At 44.3% G+C, this 12,552-nt stretch overlaps 1 protein-coding gene across 1 annotated transcript; it reads right to left on the bottom strand.

Annotated features, from left to right (window-relative positions):
• Positions 1 to 1,934: 1,934 nt before the first annotated feature.
• SET (SET nuclear proto-oncogene) lies at positions 1,935 to 11,035 on the bottom strand. Its single transcript, XM_075519512.1, has 8 exons — positions 10,680 to 11,035; positions 9,206 to 9,263; positions 8,057 to 8,199; positions 7,249 to 7,352; positions 6,944 to 7,057; positions 5,205 to 5,375; positions 4,958 to 5,104; positions 1,935 to 3,966 (listed from the first exon to the last, which is right to left on the bottom strand). The coding sequence occupies exons 1-8, from the start codon at positions 11,029 to 11,031 to the stop codon at positions 3,943 to 3,945; spliced, it is 1,113 nt and encodes a 370-aa protein (XP_075375627.1). The 5' UTR covers positions 11,032 to 11,035; the 3' UTR covers positions 1,935 to 3,942.
• Between the last annotated feature and the right edge of the window lie 1,517 nt (positions 11,036 to 12,552).

The following is a 12,552-nucleotide window of genomic DNA, read 5'->3' as shown; positions in this document are numbered from 1 at the left end:
TCCTGTTTTACGTCCCTTCCCGGCCAGGGAACAGCCCCCCCAGGTCAGCACGCAGGAGCAGCCGGAGGGAGCGCTGCTACAGCTGTGTCGGGTGCTGCAGAAATCCTGCCGGTAGCAGCGGGGCTGCCGCAGCTTCCCGGCGGCACGGTGCCTGGGAGAGCCGGCCCCAGCGGGCACGGCTGCGCCTGGGGGACGCGGGAGCCCCACCGACTCTGCTGCGGCAAGAAGCTAAAGCTACTTAGCAGGCAGCGGGAGTTATGTCTTGCAGGACTCCCTCCACTAGAGCACATTCACTCAGAGAAGGTGATGATCAAAATACTTAGAAGTTTCCATTTTTAATCCAGGAGAAGGAGGGCAAGAGATTAAGCATAAATAATAAGCGGAGGAAGCAAGCATCTTGTTCCAGAGTCACTTGTGACCTCCTGTCACTCTTAGCGCTCTGGGCACCTGATAGCCATAAAAGGAGAAGCGAGCACTATCAGCCTCACCGTGAAAGACGATGCCGAGTTTGGGTTGGGGACTAGTAACTGATTCTTTTGAAAAAGACTCTTAGAAATGGTAACATCAAGTAATAGTTGAATGTACTTTAATTCCTTCCAACAGAAGGATATCTTGAAGGTACATCAGAGAAGTTATTTCATTGATTTCAGTCTCTTAAAAAAAAAAAAAAGCATGGCTTCAAAGTTCAGGAACAGTATCCAATAAACAAAGTACTACCATTATGCACCTGTTTTAGAGTGTGGTACAAAGAGAAGCTTACAGATTCAAGTGAACGGCGTAAATAACTGAGAAATTGATTCAGATAATGCTTGTTTACAGGGACAAAAACTATGTTGACAAGTATGAATAAGCACACAGATAATCTGTTTAAAAAAAACCAAGCCTTTCTAACTGTTTTTACACACACATAGATGTATTTGCTTTCCTTTGGCACTAGAAATTACAGACAAAAGATTCCATTTTATAGCAATTAAACTTAAAAATAAAAATAACCTTTGAGTCATTTAAGTCATACAGCCCCAGCACAGTAGCTTCACCTTTATTAAATTGCTGCCAACTCTATATTCTAACCCTAGAAATTCAGGCCACAAAGCCTGAATTCAGCTTCCACCTGTGACAAATTTCACTTGGCAGGATTAACTGGAGCCATGGGGAATTAATGAGATACAGACATGTTTAATAAGAATGAATCTCCCATTCTTATCCAAGGTGGATGTCTAACTTTAAATGCTCTTTATATGCATATACAAATTAAATCAAGTAAAAATGGACACCCATTACATATATTCAGCCAACTTAGACATTAAGTGAACAGTCAGAGCACATGATGGCCATCTGTAGTATTTCTTCAGTGTTGCAGAGAGATGTGTTAATCCCTACTCATTTCCATTGCTAGAAAAAAAAATTAAGATTACACTTAACAAATATGGTTTATTCTTTTAGAACGTTAGTTTACTCTTTAGCCATTGCCAGGAATAAACCCTTAAGTTTCACAGGAAATTCAGTATTATCAGTACAGTAGCAAGAGTGTTTTGGCACCCTGTAAAATCCTAAAGAATGTGCAAGAAAAATCTCAGACGTAGCATTTCATTATCCAGACTTCTCATTTCTTGTTCATGGTATTTGCCTTTACAGAACCTGAAGCTTTGATTACTTTCAAAACAGTTTTTATAGGTTTTCTGCTAGTAACCAACAGGGGTGTAACAACAATGGCACAGAATTTTTCCTAAAGCATTAAAGACCAGGAAAAAATTATTTTCCTTGAAGAACTACAATCAATTAGGAGTACATAAAAATTAAGTAACGAGGCATCAGGGCAAATAATAGCACATCAACCCTCTACCACAACAGGAAGCGTTTTTCAATCTTACAACAAAAAGGAATCAAATTAAAAAGAATCTAAAATTTAGACACTTCGTAGGTTTTGTTCATTCTCTCTCTAGATGGTAAGAAACCATTACCAATTAACATTTTACTTTGCTCTGCAAGCAGGATCAGGGCAGAAGCTTTTGTTCAGATGGAATAAAGTAAATGGTTGCCTTATTTTTGCATTGATCACATGCAGACTGGATGTTGTAGTGTCTCTGATAACTGGATTGAATCCAAGCTGGACCAGACACTTACAGAATGTTTCCCCCACGCACGTTTATTTGGGCATGTCTCAAATAGAGATTAACCTTGTTCTAAGTGTATTCTTAAGCATCAAAAAAAGCTGAATTTGACTATAGCAAATTCTGTGAGGAAAAGGAATCAGAGAATAGAACAGCAAGTCTTCCCAGAAGACAGTCTTTTCTACACATCCAAAGAGAACTAGCTGTTTGAATTTTAGATTAGCTGATACAACATTTTTTTAAATATTTCAAAAGCACAGCATGTTAAAACAACTTTCATTACACTTTGTGGAATACCAGTACCAACAACCTCTATGTGAAATTGTTACAAGCTACTCAAATGCAGTCTCAAAATGAGAAAGAGTACAGTATATCTAAAGCATATATACATGCTGCTACCAAGGAAAGAAAGCAGTGAAGTAGCAACTTTTTATACATGAGCTTCGCTAAGAATCTTGCTCTTTGAAATAGCCCCAAAATTAGCTTGCATTTAAGATTTATTTTCAACTGAAAAGACTTACAAAACCACCCAAACCTTATTAAAAGACCCCTTGGTCTTTTTATTCTGAGCTTGCATGATATTTTAATGCAAACTGATTTACTGGAGATACAGTACTGCAAGTTACTAAAAAAAAAAAAATCTGAGACTCAAGTGATTTTTCTTTTTGCAAAACATGAATATAAACCTGTCTTCACACAAGGCATATGCACCTACAGCCCTGTCTTAGTTCGGTAATTCAAGAAACGGAGTGTGCAGTAGTGACTACCAAATTAAACATTTTACAAGTACTGAAATAGTGGAAACTAAATGAACTGATTATCAGTCCACGCAACCACAATGTTGCATTGCACTACATAAATACTGACCAAATGCCCCCCAAAATGCCAAGAAACTACAAGTAAGTTCAAAACAGGATATTAAAACTGTTTCTTTCAGTGAAGACCAACCAGTCCCTTTGTGTACACATTTAGTTTTATTGTAACAAAGCAACTTGTACACTTTAACGTTTAAAACTGAGCATCTTTCTTTCCTTTCCAGTGAAACAAAAAAAAAAAAAAAGAATTTAAAAATAAACAAGAACAAAATTACAATAGAGAATGTCAATTCCAAATAAGATCCTACAGGTTCTGCTGATTCTCCATCAAGTGGCAGGGCTCAAAGTCATCATTAGGAGAAGATTTTATTTTAAAAGTGTCATCTTAAACTGCAAGGATGTTTGTTAAACATCACAATTAAACATGCCAAAGGAGAAGAAGCCATGTTGTCAAAATGCCCACTTAACCCACCCAAACATCTGAAACCCACCCCAGCTGACCTTCTATAACCCCTTTTTTTTTTTTAGTTTTTTCTTTTTTTTTAAACAAGAGAAAGTAGACAGATACATGTTGGTAAATGCTAACTGTCCATATTCACATAGAGACACAGTGTAATCTCTGAGCCCAATATACAGAGAAAGAAGGAAAAAAGCTAGATTCTATGCACTACTACACAGGGGCCTAGCACTCTTCAGCTTCCAGCAGAGTGAAGGGAGCAGAAGGTTTTCTTTTTTCCCACAGAACATGGTGTGTTGATTCCATAAACAGTTTTTGTTTTGAGACAGAAAGGGATAAAAATGAACTTGAAACAGAAACTGGTAGATTCTTTTCCACTGTATTCTGCTCAAGGTATTTCCCCCAAAATAAATTGTGAACCATGGTGTAGAGGAGAGAAAAAGAGACCTCAAGAGAACAAGGCGACTGAGCACAAGAAAAAAAAGACAGCAACTTGCTCCCAGGGACTGGAGAAAAATTAAAAAGGTAAAAAGGGGGTTTGGAATCCATCAGTGTTCAATTAGTCATCTTCTCCTTCATCCTCCTGTTGAAAGATAAGCAACAATTAACAAAAATCTTATCACTAAACTTCAGACAGCATGAACTTTCAAATGCAATAACCAGAATGTTTTATTACCCTACAAACTACAGCCCTGCAGCGTTACTCATAGCATGCTGTATGATGACATCTCTTTCCCTCTTCACTAAAGAGTAACACTTGCGCTGAGTACCTACATAGAAATCAGTTAATAACTGGATGTCCCAATGAAAAAACATCAGGTTTGAAAAACTACCGTGACTTAGGATCACTACAAACATTGACGGAACTTGAACATTTAGAAAGTGAAGGGGTCATCTTTTTTCCCTTCGTTTTAAACTCTGAGGAGCAAACCCTTCAACTTTCAGATGCTAAATTCTAGGTTACGTAACAGAGCCCTGTACTCTGGTGCCCACAACAGTCCTCCTATCTCAGTACAAGTACTTTTTGCTGCTGAGATTCAGACACACGATGCCCAATTACAAGAAACAGAGATATTCTAAACTTCAGGTTACCAACACCCTGAATGCTGTCCCTGGAATCCCACTTGCTACTAAAGGAAATTTCTAATTCCTGAACCCAACAGACAGTCTTAGCTAAGCTGGCCATAAGCAGAAATAAACCAACAGGTGGGAGGATGACAGAACTGCGTGCATCAACAAAAGCTATTTACAAGTAAAGCATTGCTAGAATGTTCACTAATTAAGGATTTTGTTACACTAATATCCTAGTTCTTACAGAGCACTTCCCTTACAAATTTACTAAAACTACTTATTTGCACTGTCTCTCATATACACAAACATACTACTACACTGAAACCACTCCACAAGTTAAGGTAGTAACAGTTCCGCTTCTCCCCAGCAAACACCTTGTCAGTGATTGTACAGAAAAGAACTATTTTACCTTTGTAACCACGGCTCAGTATTCTTACAAGATCCCTCTTACAAGTTTATTTTGATTCTCATACACTAGAGATGGAAGGGGGAAGATTACTCACCTCTCCTTCCTCTCCCTCATCATCATCTTCATCTTCCTCCCCCTCATCTTCATCTCCTTCTTCATCAATATCCTCCAATCCTTCTTCCTCTTCATCATCATCATCATCCTCCTCTCCTTCCCCTTCTTCATCATCCATATCAGGAACCTTAAAGACACATATGCAACATTAACTACAGTGATCAAATTCACTTCCACTTGCACAGTGCTATTATGGGTATGGATCAACAACTCTGTGCTATACTTACCAAGTAGTACTGTAACGGATTTGGCCAGATGTCATCCTTGATGACTTCTCCTAGTTCATCAGCGCCTGCATCGGAGTGGTCAGTGAACCAGGTAAAGAAACTTTCTGGCTCTTCATGCTGCCTCTTCCTACTGGCTTTGTTCTGTGTCTGGCTTGAACGTTTTGTCAGATCCTGAAAACAAAGTCAAGAAGTTCCCTAAGAAGTGGTCTTTACATGGCCTTTTTTGTTGTTGATAAATAAGCATCATTTTGAAATGTACTTGTCTAAACAACCGCAAGAAGTCACTTACTACTCCCTCTTTCAGGGAGCAGTCTTAAGAAACATTTGGAACACAAACGACTTGCAGAAAAAGATACCACTCAGTCACTTGCACAGCTCATGACATGACAAAACAGTAAAACCGCCTGTTTCTTTTAATGACCTCCACTGAAATACTGAAAATTCACAGGATCTTGCATTTGATTTATGCTTCCCTATCATGGGGAAGCACAAGTATGACAAGTGTTTAATGATATACTGAACTTAAAAGATCTCACAATGGCTAAAGGCTACTCTGAGTGTAGCTGTAATTGTAGCTAAATGCTACAACTACTACATACACACAATTTAAGAAACACTCAGTCTCCACACCTCTAAGCTCTGTCTTTAACTTGAGATAAAGAACTGCTTAGCCTTCTTATCCTAAGATTTCCCACTTTGAAGTCTTCAGGTCATTCTTTGTAGTAAGTCAAAAAAACCACACAAACCACTAAAACATATGGTCAGAAGAACATACACAAGTCCCGTATCTACCACCTTACCCCAGAAGTTTAGTAAGTTTGCAACAATCTGTTCGCTAAGTCTGAAAAGAAAATTACTACCCACTATTTAAATCCATTCTTTCTTTGATCATATAGTAATTCCAAATTTCTAGTATTTGTTTTCTTGATAGAATCACAACATTTATAGGTTTAGACTGTTTAGAACACTACCAGAATTCACACTGATGATGTGGTATGTTGTAAGGATCATTCGGCTAGTTTGTACTGGACTTCAACGTTTTGTACAAGAGGAAAATTTCTAGTCCTCAAGGGAAAAAGATTAAGTTTTCTTCTCAATCTGAGGGTGACAAAACAAGCAGTGACTTAACTGGAACCCTCAGTTCTACTTTTAAATATTCATTTCAAAATCTTCAGGATAACATGAAAGTGCTCCCAACTTTTACAGAAACTAACTGCAGCAAATTAATTGTTTGAATACTGTCTGGACAAAAGACATGCCCACATTATTGCATGGCTGCAACTTCTACAAAGACATAGTGTCTGGAAATGAAGTTGAGGAAATAAAAGAGGGGAAAAAAAAAATTCACACCCCCCTATCTGACCCCCCAAAACCCTGCTGTCCTCCGAATTCCTTATTTAATAGTTATTTTAAGAAAACAACAAAACACAGAGTCTAGATCTATGCCAAAGAGAGACAAGCTAATACACTTGTTAATCTCTCCATCTGGTCATACTTGTACTTTCACTGTTTTAATGGTGGTGAGAATTCACTACAGATGTCCATGTAAGTAGGGTATTCCAAACCCTGCAAGACAGGCATGAACTATGTATGTAGAGAAGTGGCAAGGGGCTTGAGAGGGGAAGAAAAGAGAGGACAAGGCAGCTTCAATACAAAAGAAAAAAAGTAAAAGGAACATAATTAAAGTGATGGTATCACACAGAGCAGCAATCATCTCTCCCAGATGCACAGATACATACCTTCCCAGATTTCCATTTGATCTCAGTTGATTTTGAAGATGGGTCTCCACTTTCATTGAGGTGAAACTCTTTGGAGAGAACTTTATTTTCAAAGTATGGATTCTCATCAAAATACTGCAGAGTTGAAAGCAAAGAGTTAGAACCCACATCTTGTAAAGACAGGTGCCAAGTCAAACCTGGTATTAAATGGACAACTTAATCTCTTAAGTTACAAACTACAGCCCAATATGCAATTATATATTAAAAAAAAAAAAAACCACACACACAGAAAAACCACAAGGGAAGGAATTATTTAAAGTACTTACAAAATCTATTCTGTAACCTGATTTGATGTCTTCAAATTCTGTCACCTCAACTCTGGTCAAATAATGCAGTGCTTCCTCATCTTCTTCTCCCAGCAGTGCAGATACTAAGACAGAATTAATTAGGGATCCCACATTAACAACGCTATGAAATGTGTATCATGCAGATGAAATACAGGAAATTAGTAGTAAGAAAGATTTGAAAAACAACACATCTGTCCAAGCCAACTTCTTGCGGCCCATTTTTTTCGGGTTACCAGCCTACAGACTATTAGCATTTGTTTGATTTGCATTTGCTGAGGTGAAAACATTACGTTTGCTTGTTGTAGTTCAACGTTAAAAAGCAGCAAAAGCTACCTGCATACATCTGCCCTCCTCTCTGAAACACATTTTCACACATGTAGTTTGCCCAATCTAAGCAGTCTACAAACTTGTTTTGTCCTCCCTACGGAGCTCACCTCCAATTAAAAACAAACAAACTAGAATCCTTCCACCCCCCCTTTTTTTGGCTTTTAAAGGGCCCAATTAACTAAGAAAAGTGGGAAAATTGTGGTTTAAAACGCAGAAAGAAAACCAACATGGGATTTTAGTGAACAAGATATTCCTTTGGTCAACAAACGCAAGAAGTAAAAAGCTTATAAAATGCACTCCAGGACAAAAAGGAAGTGTTTGCATATGAAGCAGGCTTCTGTTTAAACATATGCCCAGCAACAATTCTAGAAAATCCTCAGAGCTGCAAGACACTCACATATCAAGCAAGCAAACACTGAATTTACAGAAAAAAAAAAAAAGAGGGCTATTAAGAATATACCTTGTGGGTGGTTGACAAATGTTGTTACCCAGAAATTTGGGATTTTGGCGATCAATTCTGACCTCTTCTGGAAGAATGGTTGGCGGAGTTTATTGTATTTCTGTTCTACTTTCAAAATTTCCTCACTGGCTTGTTCATTCAGTCTGTAACAGAAAGAGCCACATTAACCACAGGAGAGAGAACATAGTTAGCTAAAAACTGAACGGGTCTGATTAGACTAGTCTGCCTTATTCAACAAGTGAGGTATTTCCAACAAAAAAACGAGGCCCAAACCTGTAACGACTATTAAGAAACACACTACCAGAAACAATCCCACTGATCTTAACGAAACGGTCTTAACACATTGTATGTTTTGCAGCATTCCATGAGGGACGGACCCTTATTTACACAAAGCAAAGTCGTATTTACCTCTTAAGCATTTTGTTTGCAAGAGACCTGAAGATGGATAACATGCAACACTATCACCTGCTCCTTATAACTTTTGGGCAGGCAAGCAAGCGACAGTAAAGCAATTTTGTACCCCACACAAGTAAAATCTTAAGACCCAACATTTAATTGGTTTTGTAAGAAGGCAGAGCCCAGACTGCAACAACTTCACATGCCACAGCCTCAACAGTCTTTGTAGGACAGTGTGCATGGAGATAAGATCCAGGCAAATACCGATACGGAGCCTACAGAGAGTTTTGGGGTATGAAACTAATGTTTCAGTGACACTTTCTACATGTTATTCTACAAGCACATGAATATATAATAAAAAATAGTATAATAAAAGCTAACTTTTCAACCAAGTTTTTGGTTCTGCTTACAAACATGAAAATACTTTTGCAAAATAGCATACACATTAACTTGAAAAAAACAGTAAGAAATACATTTCTATTATCAAAACTATCACAATTAATTTAAAATTTTAAACACAAGTTCTACCTTTTTAATTATACACAATTAAACAAGAAACCAGAATACTCCTTCAAATTTTTTATCATACACAAATACCTCTTACACCTAATCAAGTCAGAACACAAGTATATCTTGGCGGAGTTTAAAGACAGTGAGAACTACTACCAAGTGCTTATTTCACTAAATATTTTTATTATTGAAAGTTACATTTTAATTTCTGCTAAAACATTTTAAAAGTTTGTTAATGTTTACCTGTCTATTTCATTCTGTACTTCATCAATGTGTTCAATTGCTTCCTGTTGCTCTTTTTCTGAAAAACAAACGAAAATGCATCAAAATCCCTTCATTCTCAAGTCTGACAAATCACCTGGGATTTTCGCTCAAGACCTTTTCTAGTGATCTACTCAAGAAGTATGCAGATATTTCTATTAAAGGTCAGAAGTGTTATAGGCCCTAAAGCTTCAGCTGCTTCCAGGGTGTACTACAACTGAAGCACAGGAAAGTTTGACAAAACGGCACTCAAAGCCACTAGAAATCACAGCTCACATTCCCCTACACAGTTTTACAAGTCAACTTAAATGACAAGTCAGTCATAACAGATTAATAACAATTTAAGTAAAAAGTTTTAAGCCATATTTTCCAGGACCAACACATTTGAAGGAACGATAAATAATTTGGAGAGGACAGAAATATCAATAGAAATAGCGTAACTGGGAGCGCGGCACCTTCTAAAAACCGAAAAGAACGTTCCAAAGGACGGTTACAAGCAAAAAGACTTCCAAGCTGCCGTCTGGCAGGTGTTTTCTAATCGGAACTTCCCCTCGGCAAAGCCTGGCAAGGTCTCGGTTACCGACGGACTGTTTACCTACCGCGCTGGGGTATGAATGAGCGGCAGCGGGAAGTCGCTGGAGCAGTGCAGCACGCTCACTCCTCCCCCGGTAAGTTTCCCGCACGGCTCAGCCCGCGTTAGGGGACAGCTCTCCCCGCTCCCCGGCTGCGCGGGTGGGTGCGCTGCCCCCTCCCCACGACGGAGGGCCGGCCGGGTACGGAAAGCACGTGTGTGACCGGAGCTCGCAGCAGGCGCAGCACCGCGGGGCGCGACGGCAGACCTGATGGAAGGAGGCAGGAGAGCGCTGCGCCCTTCCCGCGGCGGCGGCCGGGAGGAAGCCCACGGCGCGGCGACCTTTAAAAATCCCGGAGCTGCCACGATCGCACGTGGGGACGGCGCGGGCGGCTCCATCGCCGCGCCGCCCGAGCACCGCGTGGCTCCCCGGGCGGGCAGGCCCCGGCGGCGCAGCCGGCGCCGCTCCATCCCCGCGCGGCGGGGCAGCACCACGCGGCCGCAGCGGCGCCGAGACCAGGAGGCGGCGAAGCATCATGGCGGCGGCGGCGGCGGAGCACAATGAGGCTCCGCGGATGCTGCTCCGGGAGGTGGGGCGGGGGGGGTCCCGCTGCTCCGCCAAGGCCGCAGCGCCCCCCGCCCGGCCCCGCCTGCGCCCGTGGGGAAGGAGGCCGGGCCGGGGAGCGGAGACAAAAGGGCGCTAACATGGCCTCCTCCTGCTGCTGCTGGGGCCTGCACATCCGCCCGGCCGACCCCGCGCTCTTCCCGCCTCCGGCCCGGCCGCGGCCCGTGTGGCTGGGGAAAATGGCGGTCGGTGCGGCGCGGTGCGAGGCGGAGGCCGCGGCGGCTGCCGCCATTCCCTTCCCGCCCCCGGCGCGGCCTCACCTGAGGTCTCGTCGGCCCCATCGTGGTTGGAGTTCAGCTCCTTCTTACTGACTTTGGCCGCCGGCGCCGACATGTTGGTGGCTGCGGAGCGGAGCGCGGAGGGAGGGGGGCTGTAACGGGACTGAGCGGAGGGGGGGGCCGGGCACAGACTCCTCCTGCTGCTGCTGCCACCGCCGCTCTGGCTCCCTCCGCCGCCGGGGCGCTCCCGCCTCCTCCGCCCGGACCTGGGGCTCCCGGATAACAGGGGGCGGCAGCGGCGCTCGCACTGCCTCACGCTCTCCACAGCCAGAATCACCACCACCGCCGCCTCCTCCTGCTGCTGCTGGCGAGGGGCGGGCAGCGCGGCGCGCATGCGCAGCAACCCCCCCTCCGGGGCACGGGGGGGGACGGCGGCCGCAGGGCGCAGGCGCACCAGGCCCCCCTCCCGGGCACTGGGCGGTGGGCGGCAGAAGGCGCAGGCGCGCTTTCCTCCCCTCCTCGGCAGAGGGTGAGCGCACCGCTCTGCGCAGGCGCCGACACCGCCTCCTCGCCGCGGGCGGCCCGCGCGCAGCCGCAGAGAGGCCGCTCGCCAGCCCCGCCCCCGCCGACCACCCCACGCTGGGCGCCCATTGGCCGCGCCTTGCGCCCTCGGAGGGAGCGGGGGGCGGGCCTCGGCGCGGAGACACAGAGGACGGCGCGAGAGGCGGGAGAGGGCGGGGGGGGGGGGGGGGGAGAGGAGTAGGGCGGCGGCGCGCGCAGGTGTGCAGGGGGGGCGCGCATGCGTGCGCGCGCCGCGGCCGTTGCCCGGCGCACGTGGCCGCGCGCCCTCACTGAGGGCGCCGCGCTCGAGGCTCGCGCGTCCCCTCAGGGCCGTCCCCGCCCTTTGTGGAGACGCGGTCACTGACAGGGTCGATCCCTCTCCTCGCGTGGGGTGGCCAAGGTCCCCCAGGGGAAATGGGGGGGAGGGTGGCATTTGGGACCACCGATCCCCAAATGATCCCAAAGCGGCTGCTCTCCCGAGGAGTCCCACTGCCTGAGGTGGCCCTGCGGGACCACCCCCAGCACCTCCTGTGCTTGGAGAGGCTGTGTGAGGTGAGGTCGCATTTCCATCCTGCCTTGCTCAGGGGACATGGCGACCCCATCTCACTGCACTGCCTCCCTTAGCTGGAACATGACTCAATAACTTCAGTCGTTAACATTTTAAGGGCACAGAGGCCCTGTCAGTCACATCCAGCCCACTCAGTTAATGTGGGAGCACGACTCTAGAAGGTCATTGAGTCCAGCCGTCTGCCAGCACACCTGCCACTGCAGCAAGAGCAAGCAGACTTTAAATAACCCTTTTTGTCCCTTTCATGTCCACCTGTCATGGAAGAGCTCATTGCAGCTTCACAGCTACAGCTAACTCTGTTTTGCTCTTAAAGTAACAGCCAAGCCACTCTTTTTCTATCAAAATAGGCAGCTTATCATTCACAGATGAATATTACAATATAGGTCAGGCTAAGAAACAAGTACAGCTTTGATGAAGTAGGAACTTGCCTTTTGCGTTTGTTTTCCAGTCACACAATATTATCACATTCTCCCTGCTTGTTTCCTTTTTTGTCTCCTCTTCAAGTTGTCCTTCGAATGGACTTACTCAACAAGGCCTGGATTAGTTCCTGCCTCCTCAGAGGTCTTACTATAGTTTTCAGATTCCTGCTCCCATCTGTTGCTTCCAAATCCCAATTGCTTTTTCTTTTGTATTCCCAGCTGTCACTTCCCACCAGCTATGTCCTTGCCTCCATTGCCACCCACAACTGCTGCGGTATGTCCACAATTTGTATTGTGCTTCCCCGTGCAAACAGCAGGCAAGAGGAGCGGCCATCCATTAGTCCTCTGCTTTCATGTACAGCGATGA

Source organism: Mycteria americana, chromosome 17, assembly GCF_035582795.1.
Source record: "Mycteria americana isolate JAX WOST 10 ecotype Jacksonville Zoo and Gardens chromosome 17, USCA_MyAme_1.0, whole genome shotgun sequence".
NCBI lineage: Eukaryota > Metazoa > Chordata > Aves > Ciconiiformes > Ciconiidae > Mycteria > Mycteria americana.
This window is presented reverse-complemented; position numbering and strand designations above follow the sequence as displayed.